The sequence below is a fragment of the Astyanax mexicanus genome, chromosome 13 (assembly GCF_023375975.1).
Source record: "Astyanax mexicanus isolate ESR-SI-001 chromosome 13, AstMex3_surface, whole genome shotgun sequence".
Classification (NCBI taxonomy): domain Eukaryota; kingdom Metazoa; phylum Chordata; class Actinopteri; order Characiformes; family Acestrorhamphidae; genus Astyanax; species Astyanax mexicanus.
Window position 1 is genome coordinate 6860222 of NC_064420.1, and position 22279 is coordinate 6882500.

Here is a 22279-nt window from a genome sequence, read left to right on the forward strand (position 1 = left end):
CAGGGTGCTGAATACTTTATAGTAGGTACTGAATAATTCATAGTGGATAATGAATTACTCATTGCAGATACTGAGACATTCACAATAGATTCTAAATTGTTCATAGTGGACAATAAATAAATCAAAGTACCGGTAGGTACTGAGAAGTTCATAGTAGATAGATACTGAATATTTTATAGTGGTTAATGGATAGCTCATAGCAGATATGGGGAAATTCAAAGTAGATATTAAATAATTTATACTGCATTCTAGATAATCCATAGTAGACACGAGTAAAATTAACTGTAGATATTGAATAACTCATAGTGGAAGAATTAATAACTCAGCAAATACTGAGAAACTCACAGTAGATATTCATTCAAAACAGATTAATTCATAGTGGACAATGAACACTTCTTTGGAAATTCAGAGTAAATACTGAATAATTCATAGTAGGCCCCCAAAAAAAGTAAAAAAGAGTAATTCATAGATGATACAGAATCGTTCATAGTCTATATTAACCAATACATACTGAATACAGAATTATTCAGTTCTTATTGCTGGTTTGCCAATTTGTAACTTTTTGTTGGCAGCTTTTCCCCCCATATAAGAACCTGGGAATGACCTGTTGGAGTAAGATGATATGGTGCAGTGAAAGACAGTCAGCAGACACGAGTGAAATATATACTTTAATATGAACATATATTTCTCAATATATATCAGTACAAAGTGTATCGGGTTTAGTTATATTTTCATCATATTAGGGTTTTTTGCTGTCCAATGTCACAATAACAGAGCTGAACTTAACTCATGTCTGAGAGAGAGAGAGAGAGACAGCAAAAGAGAGAGAGATGAAAAATGAAAGAAAAAAATGATAGAGTGAGGGAGAGAGAGGAAAACATAGAGAAAAAAAATAGGGAATGTTTTAGACATTAAAGGAGCAGCTCACATTTTCGTTAAGTACCTTTTGCATGCGTGTGCGAGCCTCAAGCCCTGACTCCAGATCAGTCCTGACTGCAGCCTCTCTACAACAGAGGCCAGAGGTCTGCGCGAGAGCAGAGCGTAAAGAGACGCTGCACACTTTAAGCACCAATACAATACTAGTTTCACCAGCAGCCCGAGAGGTAAACCTGCTTTCACACCCACCTGACCAATCCAGACCCTCGCTACTGGAGTATCAGTAACATAAAGCAGCCTGCAGATCCTCACACACTCAGGGCTACAGCAGCGTAAGTAATGAGTATTACTGGAGCCTGAGGAAACACAGGCAACCGTAACACTTTCCCCTAAACTATTCTCATTTTTAACACTAAATTTTTCTTTTTTAATGACTGCAGATCAACAACAGCAAATTGGATATTTTTCGTACGTTCGTAGTATCGTATGTTGTAATATCGCCAACATGTTTGAATATCGTGAACGATATAATACCCTAAAAATGTAGTGCAATATCACCCACCCCTATTTTTAACAAAAGAAAAATTCACACTTTTCCGTTTTCCCATTATAGATCTACTAGAGACAGATTATGTCTGTCTAGTATAATTTATTTTAATTTAATTCTGGATATATGGAGATATTTGGAGTGCATTATTATTAGTATCATGACATTCTGGATCATTGACTTCTGTTACAAATCTGATCAAATTCTTGTATTTTTTTATATCTCAGGTAGTGATGTGACATAAATTGCATGCAATAATAAAATAAATTTTTCATTTAGTTGCAGTAGGGTATTCTTAAAAAAAAATAAAAAATAATTTATATCGCCAAGAGTATGTATCGTTATCGCGAAAATACCATTAAATATAGTGATATTATTTTAGGGCAGGGGTCACCAACCTTATTGAACCTGAGAGCTACTTCTTGGGTACCAATTAATGCGAAGGGCTACCAGTTTGATACACACTCGTGAAATTACAAATTTTCTCAATTTACCTTTAATTATATGTTATTATTAATAATTAATGACAATATTACATATTATATTACATTATATTGTATAATAATATATAAACTATAGGCTATCTCTAAGCTAATATTAATCTAATATAATCTAAAATTACACCAATGCAACTGTGATTTAAAAAAAAAAGAATAGCAACAAAAATGCTATTTTTAGACCAGGCCTGCGGGCTACTCATAAGGTCCTTGCGGGCTACCTGGTGCCCGCGGGCACCACGTTGGTGACCCCTGTTTTAGGGCCATATTGCCCACCCCTACTCTGCGTTGTGAATCTGGTTTAACACAATTTTGTCTGTTTCTAAATACTTTGCCTTAAAAGGGAAGTATTCTAGGCTTTCAGCACTGCTAAAAATCCATTGGCAAAACTAGACCTAATTTGCATTATATGCAAATTAAGACAAATATTTGTATATTAAGCAGAAACAATTAAGCAAAATTTTCTTAATAAGATTTCTTCCAAAAAGCAATGGCAAAGTCTCAAAATGAGTGAAGTAACACCTAAATCAAGCAAAAACAAAGTCACTGTTTTTGGACACAAGAATCAGAATAACTTGATTGCTGCTTGATGGTGCTGTCTAACATAGTTTGAGTTCAAATTACTTAAAATAAGGTACAAATTCTAAGTAAGAATGATTAAGATTGTATTATTAATTATCCCTAAAATAAGCTAAATAATCTAACACTTACACAATGCTTAGTAAGACAACAAGTCTTATCAGAGAAGAAAAAAAAATTAGAAAAAGTCACTTGCTAAGATTTAGTTTTTTGCAGTGAATCATGTGATTTTGTTGTGCCCACTTTGTAAGGGACTGAAATGTATTAATTTTTTTCTGGTGGTCAGTGGTGAAATATGGCTAAAATTAGCATGGCTAGCAAATTAGCAAGAAAAAACAGCTACCTCAAAATGGTAATAGTACATAGAATAGTGTTTGAGTTTACTGACAAGGTAACACAAAACAAACTCAAACTACCTAGCTTAGCTTAGCTACCTAGCTAACACATTAGCACTCATTCCACCAGTAAATACAAATATAGCATATCTTACAATATACAAATAGTATATCAGCTCTTTTTTTGAAAACTGCTTGTTATATAGGTATTTTATTAGCTTAGCTACCCAGCTAACAAATTAGCTACATATTCCAAGAGCAGAGAACTCACAAATATAGCATATCTCCTGTTTATTAAAATGGCTAACCATAAGGCTATTTATTAGCCAGAGCTAGCTACAGTGTTTAGCACTGGGGGGGTTTTAACAGGTTTAGCACAACACAATACAAAGCACAGAAACTGAGGGAGGAGGAAATATGGGATTATAATTTGTAATCTTGTTAAAATGTTATACTTGTGAAACTAGCACTAATTTGTTAGCTACCCTTGTGAAAAAGAAGTATACTTAAGTTATTTTGTATGTTATTTTGGAAACCAATAATTTGTATTTGTATTTCATATTGAGTATACTAGTTGTATGTTATTATCGCATCTATTTAATATAGTTTAAGTATAATTGTGTGAGCTGTCCGACTGAATATTAAAAATCTATTAAAAATGTGATTAAAACAGATTTAACATCACATTCATTTTGAGGAGTGTATAATAACTAGGGGAAACAAGTTAAGTTCTTTTACCGACACTAATGTAACTAAAGTAAACTTTTTAGGTATAAATTTAACACAACACATAAAAGTTCATTATCACTTTTAATTTGTCAACACAAAATTATTGTTTTGTAGCAAATTTGACTTAAGTAGAGTTTTATTGCAGAAATATCGACTCCTTTAGACTCATTTAGTAAAAGTATAGTTTTATCATAAAAAGCACATTTCATAAAATAATCCTAAGCATATATTTTTACTAAGTACATCACCAGTATAAAATCAGCACGGCCAAATAAAGTTTACTTTTTTTTTAAAAAAGTAGGAAAAAATGTAAGTAAGTATAAGTAGAAAAAGTATACTTCAATTATTGTGCATGTAGTTTAAATACACTATTATTATATTTAAATACACAACTTTTTTTTTTTACAAGGGTAGTTAGCTATGGGTAGTTATGCTAAGCTAAAGGTTCAGAAGGAATTTAAGAGAATAAACTTTCAGATTCAAACTCCAGATTTCATCAAGGCAGGTGTGAAGAACAGGCTTTAAGCAGAACTCTGCACTGTTTAACTGGGCTGCTGGAAACCGGTTCATATTCTCACAGACCAAAAAAAAAAAAAAACAGCTTCTTTCAACTAATTTACAGATAGATGTTTGAGCAGCTGCCAAACAGAAGCACAATCAAGATTTGACCATAATTAAAATACTCTCTATTTACACGCATAAATACAGACGACCGCAGGAGATACATTTTTAGATACACTTATATCCGACAGTAAAGCTTTTGACCATGCAACGCTCTGGACTCAACCCAGCCATTAACACGGATCTCTCCAGAAACTAGCCTACAGGGACGCTTACAAAAAAAAACACAAGCAATCGCTCACAGCTTCTCATAATTAATAAACTCTGTCATTCGTACCTTAAACAGCTGAAGTACGGTAGTTCCATTAGTCCTGCACATCCCACCGAACGTGTCCTGCTAACTCAGGAAAAGCAACCAACATCTTAATTAATATGTGTGTTTATCTGATGCTGATCTACAGGCCCAATACTACAAGGTATCTGAGAAACGCTTAAATATATACATATATGGAAACATAAGCTTTCAAAAAAAAAAAAAAAAAACATAATAATAATAATAAAATATACTCAGACTGGATTTGCACATACTTTTTTGTATCTGATAAATACTGACGAGTTTGAATCCCTGGACTAATAGAAATGACGTATCGCTTTCAGGTAGAGAGCGCAGGTGTGTGCATCTCACAAACCAACAATCATCCTCAAAAAACAAAAATAAAAATAAAATCTCATCTTTCCACGAGAAACAGCTTCACTGAACACTGAACCAGCTGTGCTTCTTCTTTTTCTTCTTCTTCTTCTCTTTTATTCTTTTTTTTCCTTTTTAGGTTCCTTTGTGACTGTGCACATGATCATGTGCTTTCCCAACTGAAACTCTGTAATTAGTGTAATCAGTGTGATTAGTGTAGGTGGGAGGAGACAGGAACAGGTACTACAGAAGCTTCCTATTAAATATTATTATTATTATAAAGTTCTACCAGATTATTTTTTATTTTTTATCTTTTTTCACTAATTACTATTTAGCCGTTTTAATTCTTGGAATTCTGTATATTTCTGAATGGAGTAAAGCACTTATATTATTATATTAGTATTTTAAAGCAGAGTCTATACTTAGAAGGCCTAAGGATACATGTGTACAATATGTATGTATGTAAGTATGCTGAATGATGTTGGAGATTGTATAGAATATACGTAATTACGTTCAGGATTAAACAATAAAATAAACAAGAGGATAAAGTGTGTACAGTTTAGGATAAAGTGAGTCTGTATTTATTTTTCATGCAAAAACCTGGCCTCAATGTCTCTAAAAGGGAACTTTACAACTCTCAATGGAAGTCAATGTAGAGAGAGTTCATTTCTAATTTTCTTTTTTTTTATATATATATATATATAAATTGACACAATTTAAAGAATGAATACAACAATAGAGATACAAGGTTTTTGCATGTTCAAAACTTTTGATGTTTTAGACTGATGTTTTTGGATGCACACTGCCTGTCAAAAGTTTGGGGACTTAGCGTTTTAACTTGTTTGCAGTTATAAGACTTAACATTTTAAATATTCAATACAAATTTAGCAATTGCAAATCTGCAGAGATAATTAAATCAATACCATGAAATATCGTGATATTACTTTAGAGCCATATCGCCCACCCCTAGTGTTAAGAGTAGTGTTGCCCAAGGGTTGCCCCTTATTGGTGTAGAACAGCATTCAGTCACCCAGGCTGGGAACTGAACTACAGTCTCCCACAATAAGTGGTGGTAGCTCACTGGTAGGTATTGGTGTTATGTACTGCGCCACACCAACCTCCAAAATAAATATATTATTTAAATGTAGTAATTTTTTAAAGATGTATGTAGCTTAAGGTTCTTTGTGGGGTTGATTTCTGTCTGTGTGTCTGTCTGTGTGTCTGTGTCTGTGTGTTATTCTCCCACTGTCAGGCTTTAATCAATGCCTGTATTGCGTACCTGAACTCCTGGCCCCGCCTCTATAAAAGAGACACTCTTCGTAAGTGCATCGGTTTAGATTTCAGCAACATTTTCGTACCTCTACAGAAACAACACACATTAAAATTATTATCATTAAAAAAATCCTCTCCACTGCCTTAAGAACCACCTTTACACAATGAAGGCACCTGGCTCACCCCTCGGGGCTCAATGCTGCTTCTAATAAGAAGAAAAGACAACGAACACGTGGCAAAAACAGAACACGACGAACACAAAGATAAAGAGAAGTCCGATCAGGAATGTCAGTGAGCGAGTCCCACTGTGGGAGCGACAAGTAACCACTGGGATTCTCCAGTATCCATAGAACAAAATCAAATCCACCATCGATTTTACACATTTCCAGTAGCATTTCCAATGAGTTTCAATAGCAATCGCTGGTCTCTGACCTCACGCCTTCATCCAGAGCTGGACCTAACCACATGACCAGTGCTGAATCCCTGCCCCCAACACTAACACACCTAACACAACTCCATTACTTACATATTACACTTCTTCTGTCAGTATGGTTGGAGAAGTGTGGAGTTTAAAATCTGACTTGAAATGAAATTGACCTGATTTTTGAAGGTAACTAACTTGAAGGTGGTGAAAATTGCTGTTAAAAATAATTCAGATCCATACATTTTTAGTTTTAAAAAAACTGATCAATACATTAAAATTCAAATTTGACATTCAAAACTCATATACAAAATTTACAGTAGATAGATTTGAATTGATGTATCTGTTTAAGATTTTTTTTTTCTTAAGCTATTTTGAAAGCAAATTTCTTCAAGATTTGAAAAAATCGTATTTAACTAAAGTTGACAGGTCCTGGTCAGGTTTCGGTCAGGTTATGGTCAGATCATGGTCAGATCACGGTCAGGTCAGGGGCAGGGAATATCTGCGACTGTGCCGGGCGTGAGGTCTTCAGGACTGTGCTTGAAAACTGCAGTTTATGTACTCCAGAGCGTAGAGTGCGTTCAGACTCAGTAGCCCACGCTAATCTTGTTTTTGTTTAGCTCCCGCTCCAGGTTCCCGATCAGCGTGTCGATGCTCTCCTGCAGGTCGCGCAGGTTCACCCGGTTACTGAGCACAGGGCTGATCTCCTGGATCTTCATGTAGGCCTGGTAGGTGTGCTCTTTGGGTCTGTGCTCGTCTCTCTCCAAAAGGATCTGCTCGCCCCAGGGCTTCAACAGCGGCTCTTCCAAATCCTCCTGCTGCTGCTGCTGTTGAGGAGCGCTAATGCTAACGGTTTCCTCACTCTGCTCTTCATCGCTCTCTCGCTCCTCCTCAAAGGCCGCCTGAGTGTCCTCCACACTCTCCAGTGCTTCTTCCAACTCTCCGTCATCCTGTTCTAAGGCTTTTTCCTCAGCCTCCATCACTCTTTCCTCAAGTTCATCCCCGGGAACGTCGGCGTAGTCGGCCTCATCCGAGCAGGACTGCTGGAGGTACGTCTCTCTGCAGTCACTCCAGTCACCGGCGTAGCGGTTGCTCGGACTGTCCAGTCGTCCGGGTCGAGGTCGCAGGACGCCCGCCAGGTCGCTTTCAGCCAGATTCAGCACCTGAGGACGTTCCTTTCTCCTCCTTACCGGAGCCGCCGCCGTCGTCACTGCTGAAGGAGGGGAGTCCAGGGCAGGAGACGAGGGTTTACCTTCTGCATCCACAACTGGAAAAAAAAACATGAGAGAGAGGCAGAGATTTAATATAAAAGATCACAATGTGCATGGAAAAAACATTTAAAGACTTAAATTCATGCACAGGAAATGCAAACACAAACCAATACTCTCTTAGATCTTGCTCTTCATTTAAAACCACACAACACACAAATGACAGGACACAAAAAAAACATGATCATCTCGCTACTTAACCCGGTGTTCAACTCTCAACCCTATCTTTCACATTTTAGTGCTTTCCCTGCTTTTAATACACCCGATTCAACTAATAAGGCCATTGTTTCAGAGTCGCATGGAACCCCCTTTACAAACATTTTTGATAAGTTACTGACGTCTGTGTATCGCCTGATCTGATGGGTGCTGGTGTGTTTGTGTGTACGCAACTACTAAAATACATAATTCAAGATCAAGTATGTCCAAGTAAGAAGTCTTCATGTATCCTGTTTACAGAAGCCAGAATTACTGAGTGAACATCTTCTATATTAAAATAAGAAAAAAGTTCAGAAAGACGACTTCTTCTCTTTTCTACATTTAAACACTTACAATGCATAAGATTTTCAAGAATTCACTGTAGATGAGTAAAGCAAGCTGCATTACACCACTGGCCCTACGCCAGAAAGCTGGACAAAGTTCAAACCACACCAGTTCAAACCATTTCCTTCCAGTTTACCTGCTTTGCTCAGCTCACATGGCCAAGTTAAGCTCTCCGCTGAGTTTAGCTGCTGCCTACGGGGGGCGTCAGCGGGACAAACAAACACACAAACAAGAACAAATTTCAAATAGCATAAATATGCAAAAGCTGCCAATTGAAGCTGGTTAAGGTGGTATCTGGTTCAGTTTAAGGCGAATTTGAAATGGATTTTTAAACGTTTTCTAAATAAAATACAAGCGCTAGTCTTCACCCTCCTGGTGTTGGAGCATTACTAGTGAAAGGGGGTTTTGTAATGAGTGTGTGGGATAATCGGTATAACTAATTAGGTGAGAAAAATGGGATATAAAAAAAATTAAATAAAATAAAGCATAAGGAAGAGTAAACACTGTTGTCATAGCGTATTTTTGCAAACTGATCATTAAGTGCTTCCTCTAAGAATGGCTTGGGAACACAGACATCTGTATAAGTTGAGAGATGTTATCTTGTAAAGTTGACTGAACACTGGTCAAGGTGCTCATGACAAGGCCAGGTAAATTATGGGAATTGTAGTGAGGTCTGATAGTGGGTGCAGGTGAATTATGGGAGTTGGAGTGAGGGCTGATAGTGGGTGCAGGTGAATTATGGGAGTTGTAGTGAGGTCTGATAGTGGGTGCAGGTGAATTATGGGAGTTGGAGTGAGGGCTGATAGTGGGTGCAGGTGAATTATGGGAGTTGTAGTGAGGTCTGATAGTGGGTGCAGGTGAATTATGGGAGTTGTAGTGAGGTCTGATAGTGGGTGCAGGTGAATTATGGGAGTTGTAGTGAGGTCTGATAGTGGGTGCAGGTGAATTATAGGAGTTGGAGTGAGGTCTGAGTGGATGCAGGTGAATTATGGGAGTTGTAGTGAGGTCTGATAGTGGGTGCAGGTGAATTATGGGAGTTGGAGTGAGGGCTGATAGTGGGTGCAGATGAATTATGGGAGTTGTAGTGAGGTCTGATAGTGGGTGCAGGTGAATTATGGGAATTGTAGTGAGGTCTGATAGTGGGTGCAGGTGAATTATGGGAGTTGTAGTGAGGTCTGATAGTGGGTGCAGGTGAATTATGGGAGTTGTAGTGAGGTCTGATAGTGGGTGCAGGTGAATTATGGGAGTTGTAGTGAGGTCTGATAGTGGGTGCAGGTGAATTATGGGAGTTGTAGTGAGGTCTGATAGTGGGTGCAGGTGAATTATGGGAGTTGTAGTAAGGGATGATAGTGGGTGCAGGTGAATTATGGGAGTTGTAGTAAGGGATGATATTGGGTGCAGGTGAATTATGGGAGTTGAAGTGATGGCTGATAGTGGGTGCAGGTGAATTATGGGAGTTGTAGTGAGGTCTGATAGTGGGTGCAGGTGAATTATGGGAGTTGGAGTGAGGGCTGATAGTGGGTGCAGATGAATTATGGGAGTTGTAGTGAGGTCTGATAGTGGGTGCAGGTGAATTATGGGAATTGTAGTGAGGTCTGATAGTGGGTGCAGGTGAATTATCGGAGTTGTAGTGAGGTCTGATAGTGGGTGCAGGTGAATTATGGGAGTTGTAGTGAGGTCTGATAGTGGGTGCAGGTGAATTATGGGAGTTGTAGTAAGGGATGATATTGGGTGCAGGTGAATTATGGGAGTTGTAGTAAGGGATGATATTGGGTGCAGGTGAATTATGGGAGTTGTAGTGAGGTCTGATAGTGGATGCAGGTGAATTATGGGAGTTGTAGTGAGGTCTCTTGCAAAGGACTCTTGCAGAAGGTCACATACTGTAGACTGTTCCTGATGCTTTGTTTTGACATTGACAGAGACTGCCACTAAACATAATTCCTTAAATAAGACATTTATTTAATGTTAAATTGCATTTCTTAAAAAAGTGGGGCTGTGGATGTGAAGCTGGGTCATGTTTGGGTAAAATGTATGTTGTGATGGTTACTAAAACAACAGAAATACCGCAAAGAACACAAGACCTGACCATGCACGCTCTGCCACAATAGTGTGTTCTATTTTTGTCCTTCAACTAAATGACAGACTGACCTCTGAAGATGGTGGCTGCTGCAACACAGCATGATTATAAGAGGTAATGTTTAACAACTGTAAACAAACAGAACTCAGAACTCCTGAGCGTGTGTGTCCCAGAATCTCTGTGAATGAAGAAAGTGATAAAAATAACTTTGCACAATCAGTAAAAAGGATTATTAAGGTTTAAAGGTTAATACAGGTTGTGACATAATCATTACATCACCACCCCCCCCTGAAAGGAGGCTTTTGGTCACTGCTGGCCACATTCGCTTTCTCTGGCTGACTGCTTCTTTAAGGACGTGTGCTATTTCTACTGTACACTCTTAAGAATAAAGCTGCTTCAGATTATTCCTTAAGTGATGCCATAGGGCTGGAGTATTTAATTAGAATTCAGTAAGGTTCAGTTAGAGGAAACTTCTTCAATCTAAGGTCTAGACAATGTATTAACATTATATATTATAAATCTAATGTATTATGATTGAATTTAAAATCCTGTATAACATATGGCCTGGCCTGGTTCTTTGTCAATAAATGAAAGGCAAATCAAATTACATTAATGCAACTAAATGCTAATTGCTACACTGAACCTGCGAGATCAGGTAGTTTTGGTCTAGTCAAAACAAATCTGGAACGGTTCTGTTTGTGGTAAAACTATCAAAACTATCAAAATATTCCTCATGTTTAACCTAAACAGCTGTTCAGGTGCAGTTTAACCTGATTATTACTAATGCATCTCTGCTGCTGCTAAGGTATTGTCACACTGAACATGCTTTTTGTAGTGCAGCTGCCTTAGAGGTATGCCTAAAGCATGTATGTAATAGAAATAAGTGTGAAGAACTTGTAAAAGGACTGATACCAGCACCAGTCAAAAGTTTGGACACATTTTCTTATTCCATGTTTTAATTCATTCATACAGGGAAAAATTAAAACAGGGTTCATACAGTTTTTAACCAAGAAATTTCCACGACATTAATCCACGACTTATCCATGCCTTCAAGACAAATTTTCATGATCATACGACTGTTAACACATCAGGGCAGTCATGGACAATAAAACAAAAAAATCAGCTAAAATTATAGGTGGACTTATAATTAATTTGATAAATAAAACATTTATTTAAGCAATGTTGACATAATGTTTAAAAATAAATTGTGTGTCAATCTTGAAAGCTCCATTGTTTAGGGCTAAATTACTGAAACTGAAACTCAGAGCTGATGTATTTGTTACCTCAAAATAGCTTTTCTCTGTCGATAAATTAAAAAATTAAAAATGAGTAGAGCAATTTTCCATGACTTTTTCAAAACTTTCTGGGTATTTTTATTTTTCCAAAATTTAAGCAAGCCAGGAAATTGCAATTTTAAAATTACATGATTTTTCCAGGTTTTCCATGACCTTACAAACCCTGTGTAACTCAATACTGAATTTATCCATACTATGAAAGAACACATAAGGAACCAAGTAGTAAACGATTCCTTATGTTTTTCTTTATAATAAGCATGAGTTTAATATACAACCTCTAAATTTAAGGTGTGTCCAGACTTTTGACTGGTATTGTATATTTCTTTATGGACCTAAAAGTGTTTTTTCTATGATGTGGCTTCGCTGGGGGTGAGGAAAGGAGTGACCCTTTTTCTTTCTGGAGCTCTTCTCACCACCACGGCCCTGACGGTACAAAAATACCCTCTAGCCTCGACTCCTCCCTCCCCCGATTCCTCTATTTTCTGTCCTTCATTCCATCCATCCACCGCTGGGCGATCCCCGACTGTCCACTTCCTCCAGCACACTAAATTATACCTCTACTTTCTGACTAACGCGAACACACACCAGAGCACCAGGGCACCCAGCTTCACATCCACAGCCCCGGTCTCAGTCTCAGTCTGGGTCTCAGTGTAGGCTGGAGGGTGGTGTTCTGGGAGGAGGCTTTAAGTACAGCTCAGCTGCTCTAAGTGTTCGGGGTGAAGCGCTGGGCTAAAGGTTAGGTCAGGAATGTGTGTAATTATAGGCTGAGCTTATTGCATTCTTCCCTGCTGGAAGTGGACATGCAATAAGAATGTGTGTGTGTGTGTGTGTGTGTGTGTTGGGGAAGGGGAGGAGTTAAAGCAAGGTAACTTTTTTCAGACCTGAATTAGAGGGGATATTTTTATATAGTCTTTTTATACAGTCTATTATGTATTTGTTTTTCTATTTACAGTTAATAGTTTGTTTGCAGTTTATATTAGGGGTGGTGGGGTTTATATTAGCGATATGGCCCTAAAATAATATCATGATATTTCACAGTATTTTTGTGATAACGATACTCTTGGCAAAATTACAAAATTGAATTTTGAATTTTTTTAAGAATACACTACTGCAACAAAATGAATATTTAATGAATATTTATATTCATAAATAATTGTATGAATATTTATCAGATTTGTAACAGAAGTCAATGATTCAGAATATCATGATACTAATAATATCGCACTCCATATATCTTCATATATCCAGGATTAAAGTCAAATAAATGGCACTGGACATATATAATCTGTCTCTAGTAGATATATAATGGGAAATGAGAACAGTGTGACGTTTTCTTTTGCTAAAAACAGCAAAAACGTAGAACCCTGATGTGATAATTAGGGGTAGGTGGTATGGCACCATATTTCAGGGTATAATATCATTCACAATATTAAAAAATGTTGGCGATATTATTGCGTACGATATTACGATATTATTTCACACCCCTATTTTATTCGCGGCACCAAATGTGCTGTTACATTAATAAATCTGGTACCACTTTAAAATAAGACTACCTTTATTAAGGGTTTATAAATGGTTTACAATTAGTTTATTAATGGTTACTAATTAGGTTGTAAATGCCTTAAAAATTATTAATAATCAGTCATAACACATAATTAGAAAGGGCAACAATATAGATGGCTGTGGGTTCACTATTTGGGAAACAACAGGTCATTGTTGGCCTCTCTACGTATGTGTTATAACCGATTATTAATTATTTTTAAGGCATTTACAACCTAATTAGTAACCATTAATAAACTAGTTGTAAACTATTTATAAACCCTTTATAAAGGTGGTCATATTTTAAAGTGGTACCATAAATCTTTAATATAAATTTTGTTGCAGTAGTATATTCTTGAAATTACTTAAAAAAATAATACTGTTGTCATTTCATCAAGAATATCGTTATCACAAATATACCAAGAAATATCATGATACTATTTTAGGGCCATATCGCCCACCACTAAAAAGACTGTTTTCTGTATACAGGTTGATTAATGCCATAAAAAAAAGAAAGAAAAAAACCCATTATTGGATCCATTATTAAAAAGCTTGTTTTAAACAGAACACTAATCCTTTAAAATGGTAAAGAAGCTTACAATAACATGACATAAAATATATTACATACTGACATGCCGCATATCATGGGACAGGAACTAGTAGACGGAGAAAAATTGGTACATGCCTTCATTACCTCAAGGCTAGATTATTGTAATGCACTACTGTCAGGATGTTCCTGCAGTAACTTAAATAAACTTCAGCAGCTTCAGTTCAAAATGCTGCAGCCAGGGTCCTAGAACATTTTACCATATTAGTCCAGCCCTATTAGAACTGCACTTACTTCCAGTGAAATTCTGCATAGACTATAAAATTCTCCAGCTAACATATAAAGTCCTACACGGGCTCGCTTCTGAGTATTTGCAAAATATAGCCATCTCTATCTCTCTGCCTTCCTCAAAGTTACTGACTGCCCACCTGTCCAGCCTGTTACTGATGGATGTTCTACTCTCAGGTTCTCCTGCCTCCTGTCCGGCCAGAATGATGAAAGTTTCTGGAAGTCAGGCTTCCCCATCATCCACCACATCTACCACAGATTAGCTGCTCACCACCCAGTTTAGGTCACCTGCATCAGACTAGCTGCTCACTCTCCACTCCTCACCTGAGCATATCAGACCTATGTGGATGTATAATGACATCTTAACATTCCTTTATAAGTTGTGTGACCAGAGGAGGATGGGTCCCCCTTTTACCTATTAGTCTTAATAGTACATGTGATAAATATATGTAATAGTAAAAGCCATATGTGAGCTCTGGATCTTCCATAGGTTTCTTCCTCCTCCATCTCTGAGGGAGTTTTTCCTTGCCTCCGTTGCTCAATGGGGGTTCTGTGTTTATATTTTAATGCTGTCTGATTGTCTGTCCTGCGATCACATTTCTGTCAACATCAGTGCTAACAAAAGTGCTATATAAATCAAATAGAAACAAATCAAATAGTCTCATTACATTTTTATGTCCTATAGAAACCCATTTACAGACTCAATACAATTCCTATAATTCACCTGTCATTTTAAAGACTATTTTATTCCACTAATATAATGATAATAATGTCTAGTGGTTAACAATTAGTTAAGACATACTTAGCCATTTAACATTTATTACTGGTGTAGGTATTGTTAATTGTGGCCCTTACTGTAAAAGTGTTACCTAAAGCTGTATAAATATTGTAAATAAATAAAAGACAAATAAAACCCTGTTGTTAAAGTCAAAGATCATTCATGTTAACAGACCCTCTTCACTAATGAATTATACTAAGGTCAGCAAATATGATCATGCCCATATATTTGTTGTACGATATATTGATAATATGATCATTGGCAGGAGTAACTGTTTAACTGTAATTTAATAAATACTTAAGTATTTATGGAACTGTCATTTAATATTGATATTTAACAGGATATTAAAGCTTTTCAAGAGCTCCCAACATGTCCCTGACTGCACTGCTGTCCTGCAGAATTCTTCAACAATGACATCAGACAACCCAAGACCTCTCACACACACACACACACACACACACACACACACGGCTGCATGCCTCTGAGATCACTGGTAAATTGTGAATGATGTTCCAGACAAAGTGTGTGTGTGTGTGTGCACGTGAATGCGTGTGGTTGGTCAGATTGGGTGAGTGATAACTCTACAGGGTTATTTGGGCCGCGTGTGGAATGCTCCCCTCGGGCGTGGGGATTTCTCTCATGGCCTCACACCTCCAGGCCTTTGGTTTGCATTACAATAACTCCTCCCCACCACGACACACCCCTCTCTCTTTCTCTCATTCTGTTTCTCTCTCTCTCTCTCTCTCTCTCTCATGCTGGAGAAGGTTGGAATAGCTGTGTGATCTGAGGGACCCATGGACTATATTTAGGAACCACAGGCATATCAAAGAGTAGCTTGGAGTGGCTTCAGCCTGCAGTGACACAAACCACAGAAAAGACCTTCAGCTCCTGTTTATAGGCTACTCTGTTCCGTTCTGCTTCACTAGTTTTGAGTTACAAATCATCTCCTTATGAAAAAGCATGTACCTCCATTATTTCAGCGTAAAACTGTTTCATTTATCATTTAAATGGGAATTTCTTGATGAATTAACCAATAGAATTTTTTCAGAATTACTTGGTTTGTCTTCTCTTGTAAAGTTGCCATTCTGGAGACAAAAAGGTTCTTGTGTAACAGTGAAAATGTGTAAAAAAAGTCAAGACTACCTGTTCAGCCTTAACTACATTACACATAATAGTGTGTTTCTGACATTTAGATCAGGAGATACTAGGATATAGTTGCTAACAAACACAAGACTGTCACTAATCTTTTTTTACATTTTTTTTTTACAGACTGTAAGGTGCATCTGGTGTATTTTTATACATAAGGCGCATTTTTTAAGTGACAGTAGTAAGGAACAAGGGTGTCGCCATGTTTCCCTTTCTAATGGGGAAGCTGACAAAACTGTAATTCCTAAAGGAACATTTTCTTTCCAAGTCAAACAAGCTCTGGATGTTAATCTACACAGATTTCTCTTCTAAAATCTATTTATTTGGATGAGTAAAGTGCTTCTGTTTTTTTAACAGTAAGCATAGATTTTTCCAATATTTTTAACAGCACGGTTAGCAGCAGTGCTAGCCGCGATTAGCGGCTAATGCTAAAATTGCTCCAGCCTCTGTGCTGGAGAAACTTTACTGGAACTCCTGTACAACACTGTACTTCAGCGAAGGGGCTTTACATTACATGCACATTAATACCTGACTGGTAAAATTCATACATAAGGTGCATCGTATTATACATTAAGGGTTTTTGGGTGCATCTTGTAGTGCAAAAATTATGCAATATTTAACCTACAAATGATAAAATGTTTAAATAAAGCCTTTAACAGTCCAGTATCTGCTAGAAACCTTAGTCTCATCTCTTCCTGTAAACTCAGGAAGCACAGCTGAGCTGATTCACATGTTCTGGTGAATTGGCTGCAGGTGGGTTCAGTTTTTAGTATGACTGTGTACTTATGCAGTATTCTCTTACCTGGCCAGAGCTGCAGCAGATAGTGCAGGACCTCGATGTGCTTCTTGAAGTGCAGGGCGCTGGCCAGCTCCTCAGAGTCCACAAACACTCGGTTACTGTGGCACGAGGCGTCCTGTCTCTGGCTGAGCAGGACCGGCCCGAAACACACCGCCAGGTTCTGGCACGTCATCTTGTTCACCTCGTGATGAGAAGCCACGCGCTTCAGGTGGTCTAGGAGCTTCCGCAGAGTCATCTGAAAGGAGACAGAGCGAGGGTGAAATGGCTGTTTAAAGGTTTTGCTGATACAAACTGTGCAACATTAAACCTCTCCAATGCTACTGGGCTAATGACATAATGCATGTCTAAACCACAATCAGGTAAAGCTAGGCCTGTCACCACAAACAAAGAGGGTTTTATTTAAATATTCTAAATGCAATGTCCTAATATTCTTAAGAATTCAAATTTCATTGCTACTGTATTTTTCTCACCATGAAGCGCACTTAAATTCGTTTAATTTTTCCAAAAATCAAAAGTGGGCCTTATAATCCAGTGCGCATCTTTTAAAAGCAGGTGGAAGCTGGTGATTGGCTGAGAGCAAGAAGTCTCCTGGTTAAACTTTCCTATCATTTCTTCACATTATTTACTGCATGCTACATTATTTGTAAATGTCTCCAGAAACATTTAAAATATTCAGAGAACACAAAGTGACCATCATGTTTCAAAGGTTTAGAATGTAGTATATGAATATGAAACACTGTTTTATACCTTCTCAACCTCAGGCAGGGTTTCCAGCAGACTGACTGTGTGTTCCGATTCGGCCGGATCGTTCTCGCAGCCGCCGGATCCGATAAGCAGCGGCCGCTTGGCCATGGAGTCAATCACTGCTTCATACAGAGGCTTGGAGATAAGAGGAAACGGCAGCTCTCTCAGATAGTCTTTGAGAACACCTACAATAGAAGAGGAGAGACAAGAAGGGAAGAAAGATGGAGAAACAGAGAGAAATTATTGTAAAATTTCTATTTTTCAAATATTTGATGGTGATAAAGAATAATGCAGGATTTACATCTTAGAATAAACATAAAACATCAACATAAAAAGCTCCACAGCTCATTTTTATTTACCTGCTCCAAAGAGATTCAGAGAATTCTACGTATCTAAGTATCTTTAAAAGTCTAAGCAGCCTAAGCAGCACTGAATGTGGAAGTTGAATTTATATACTGTGTTAAGCTGTTACTTTAAATACCAGTTGACACATTTTTTCTGGATTGCGGGGAGAGCGCCACTGGGGCGGGCAGCCTACACTCGGCTCAAAACATTTATAACGCTTCAGCGTTAAGCGAAGTTTAAGGGGTTAACTTTACCTAGCACTTAGTGCTTTATCTTTAAAACTAAGGCTGTATCTCTAAAAACATTTTTTTTTTCCTTTTCGTATTAGAGCTGTAAAACTGACTGTAGGGAAAGACTGTAGACGTTTCTGCTGCAGTGCTGTTAGCCAATCAGAGGTGATATGTTTGCTTGTATGAATATTCATGAGCAAGAGCCAAAACCTGTCTTTCTTCAGAGACCACTAATCCAGTGATCTAAAGCAGGGCTAAATAGAAACACCTGAGCACTTTTTTTTTTTTTTCTCACAAAAAAATGGCTCACATGGATTTTATTCATTTACACTAGAGACCACAACTAGATCATTTTAAAATGAATAAAAAAAACGATGGAATGAGACCTTTAAACACTTTAAAAATATACCCAAGTTAAGGTCCGAAAGTCCCCCAGCACACACTCCAGCCGTGCAGTAAATGTGTATTCCTCCCAGGCGAATGCAGAATCTGACAAATTACAGTGAGTATAATCTCATAAAGCAGAGAGTCATTACTCAGCCTTTCACAGGGCTACTCCTGCCTGCTCCACTTTTCCCTTCCTCTCGCAGAGCGCTGGCGGCTCCCACTCTGCTTGGCAGCCAGAGGGAAGCCTATTGTTGTGGTGGCTTCTGAGAGGTGCTGGAATTTGGCCCGGAACGCCGGGGCTGGGAACGGCGGAGGGCGGGGGAGCGTTCCAGAGACGGGATTTTCACACCTGAGCGTTCGCTCTCTCGGTGAATGACATTAAAAACGGGAGCCAGCGTGAAAACAACACTGCTTATCAGGAGACGGGATCTGGAACAATAACACTGGACTGGATTTAAGGGTTTAAAGCGGTTCCGGGCCAAACTGCCGGAATAGTCTAGAAAGCAGGTTGAAAGGAAAAAGAAAAAAAAAAAAAAAAAAAGGCAGAAAAATAGGGCGGGAGAAGTGCCCTTCATCCTGTGCGGATGAATGGGGTCTAATTTTACCTGATGAGGCCTCCAGAGGCCGAGGCGTGATCAGAGGACAGTGAGAAAGAAGAAAGAGAACCGGAGAACCCTCTTGGCGAACAACGGTTCCGATTAACAGCCTCCAAATAGAACAGCTAATTCAGCCAGGCATCACCTCTGACCGAGGAAGTGCAAATGGCTCGGCTAGGAATAGCATTTCATTGGCCAGGCGTGCACACACACACACACACACACACACAGAAAGAGACACACACACACATATGTAGTAAAGAAGTGTAGACTTGGCTCAGGCCAGTCTGGATTCTTTAATTACAACATACTTCAGATGGGAGTAGAGAGAAAGTGATTAACTGAATTAATCCGACCCACTAATCTCACACAGGAGAGAGTGGATTAGGAATTAGCCGGGATTAGGAACGGCGTTCAGGAGAGAAAGGCGCAGTCCTCACGGCACTTCTGCTTAATCTGGGTTAGGTGTCACTCTTCATTGCAAAATCTTGGATTAACTGCTTACATAAACCGTCTGGTAAAACCTCATTACAAAGAGCCTGGAATCTTAGCCAGAACATCACTTATTGTTAAAAATAATAATAATAATAAAAAAAAGTGCTACAAAAAGGTTTTGCGAGGGATGCCATGGAAGATTCAACTCTGCTTACAAAAAGTACTATAATATTTTATAAAGATCTGTGATTGCAAAGTACCATAAAATTGGTCAAAATGTCAGACAGTACACTACAATGCAAATATCAATTTAAAATCAAAATTAGAAATTGATCATGGTACAATAAGATTTTGTCATATTTCCCAGCTCTTTTTAGAAAGAACAGTACCAGTCAACAGTTTGGACACATCTTAAAATCAGTGGTTTTCCATCATTTAAAAAAAAAAAGTTTCACACTGTAGATTACTACTAAAGTCATCAAAATAATGAACAAAAACAGAATATGTTTTATATATATTTAGATTCTTCAAAATAGTACCTCTGTCTTAGATTACAGCTTTGTATTTCTTGGCACTTTCTTAAATAAAAAAAAATAATACTTTAAGAAATGAAGGTCAGTCAATCTGAAACATTTTAAGAACTTGCAAAAGACCATCAAAAACGTTGTGATGAAACTGGCCCTCATCACCGCTCCAATAAAGGTAGAGCTAGACTTGCTCTGTTGCACAGGATAAGTTCATTGAAGTTACCTGCCTCAGAAAGTTAACAGCTCCTTGATAAGATTTTTGGTTTGTTTAACACCAGAGACTGTAAAAAAGATGGACGCCGTGTCGCCGTTCCCATTCATTCAATGAAAATGAATTTCTCCATGTTGGCGATCCTGATACCCGAGTCTGCGCAGTAGACACCAGAGGAGGGAGAAAGACTGTGGAGAGACCGCCTACTCATTTAAATAACCCCGCCCCTGAGGGCTGCCTCGAGGTCACAGACTGCAGAGCAGAGCAGAGCTGACTGTCTGTTATTGGTCCCGCCCATAACCAGCCCTTTAACAATAACCACACCTTTTTTAATAGAACTGAATATTGTTTTAAAAAATGAATTCTGTGGGGATATAAAAATTTGACAATATAAGCAGAGGTTACACTAGCTGTTGCATTTAAATAAAGAAGGTAGAATTACAATATATTAGAAAAAAATGTGATTGAATGTTGTTTGTTTTGCCATTGAAACCTATGGGGATGGGTGGGGTTACACAGCTTTCTGCAACCGAACAGCAGGGGGCGCCCGACCTGTGGTGGCTTCACTTTTGAGAGATGATGCTCTGTCCAGCTATACACAGTCTATATTTAACACTTTGAAGTTACTACATGATTCCTTATGATTTCTTCACAGTCTGGATGATTGCAGTGTTCATTTACAACGCAGAAATAAAAAGGCAAAACAAACAAAAAATTAAATGGGAAGATGTGTACTAACTTTGAACTGGTACTGTAAGTCCAATTCTTGCATAAATGTGTATAAATCTGTAGCTAACATAAAAAGGACACACTGACAAAAGTTTCTACTTTTATAGGATTTGCATGTAAAAGTAATGGAACAGGAACTAGTATGGTGTCCCATAACTCCCATAGCAATGTCGCATGTTAGCTAAAGAAAGAACGCTGCACTGACCTGTGGGATATGTGGGCGGTGTCTCCTGCATTGAATGTGGATGTAATTTCTGTCTGTTCACATACACAGTTCTAGCCAGAGGCTATCAGTCACCATCATTATTTCTTCTATGGTGTATAATTCACATTCCCATTGCTGGCCACTCACAAGAAAACCCCTCACAACTTAAGACAGCTTATTCAAGCCACCTCTGAGGTGATGAATTTACATACTGCTATCCCATAACCTCATGTCAGGGTATAAGAGTATGAACTTAGTATGAGCATTGAGCTGTGGAGCAGTGGAATAGTGTTCTCTGGATTGATGGTCCTTCATCCAACATTTTTGGGATGAGTTGGAGAATGGCAATGCTTCAATATCTAATATAAATTATTGCCTGGACAGTACAGAGACAGTTACTCCAACAAAAGCCTCGATATTAGAAGAATTAATAAATGAACAGGCATCCAAAAACTTCTGTTCATAATTTAATATGCTTTTGTTGAGGCTGATGTTTGTAAGTTTTTGAATTTGGGGGATTTAGTGCCCTCTCTGGTGAGAATGGGTAATTACACTGAGCATGCAGAAGAATCATTTTAAACTAGGTGGGTGTGATGCAGTCTCTTTATAGAGTGAATGAATCCGATTCCAGGTTATGTTCTGTCAGAGAGAGCATAAAAGAGAGAGAGAGAGAGAGAGAGAGAGAGAGAGAGAGAGAGACAGCTCGGCATCATTTTTAAACCCTTTCAGGTCATAGAGCTCTCTCCACCATGATTTTAAAATGCGTGATTGAGCTACTGAGGTCTGAGTTTCTCCTTCTGAAGTCTCCAATGCTCCACCCCTACGCGAGTTCAGTTAAACTGAGCCAGATCCTTGTGGCTGCAACCTGCGACCCGAAACCACAGTTTTTCGAATGAATATTAGGCTTATTTGACAGGGATGGTCGTTCCAGCACACTGGTACCATTAAACACAATATTTTACACCTTTTCCACTCAGATATGCCTCTGCTTTTAGTTTAGAAACAAAATAATATGGACTGCAGTGCAGTGCTGGGTCTGATACTGCGCTTTTATTCTGCTTTAAAGTAGATTTTATAGCAGCAGCAGG

The 22279-nt window shown here is 38.2% G+C and overlaps 1 protein-coding gene across 1 annotated transcript in view; it reads right to left on the reverse strand.

Moving 5' to 3' along the window:
* Window positions 1-655: 655 nt before the first annotated feature.
* Window positions 656-22279, reverse strand: part of syde2 (synapse defective 1, Rho GTPase, homolog 2 (C. elegans)) — a 62893-nt gene continuing 41269 nt past the window's right edge. The window contains exons 5-7 of the mRNA XM_015602265.3: window positions 17530-17711; window positions 16786-17017; window positions 656-7772 (exon numbers count right to left, since the gene is read on the reverse strand). Coding sequence (XP_015457751.3) covers window positions 7093-7772; window positions 16786-17017; window positions 17530-17711 — 1094 coding nt within the window. The 3' untranslated portion in view covers window positions 656-7092. The remainder of the gene's footprint in view (window positions 7773-16785; window positions 17018-17529; window positions 17712-22279) is intronic.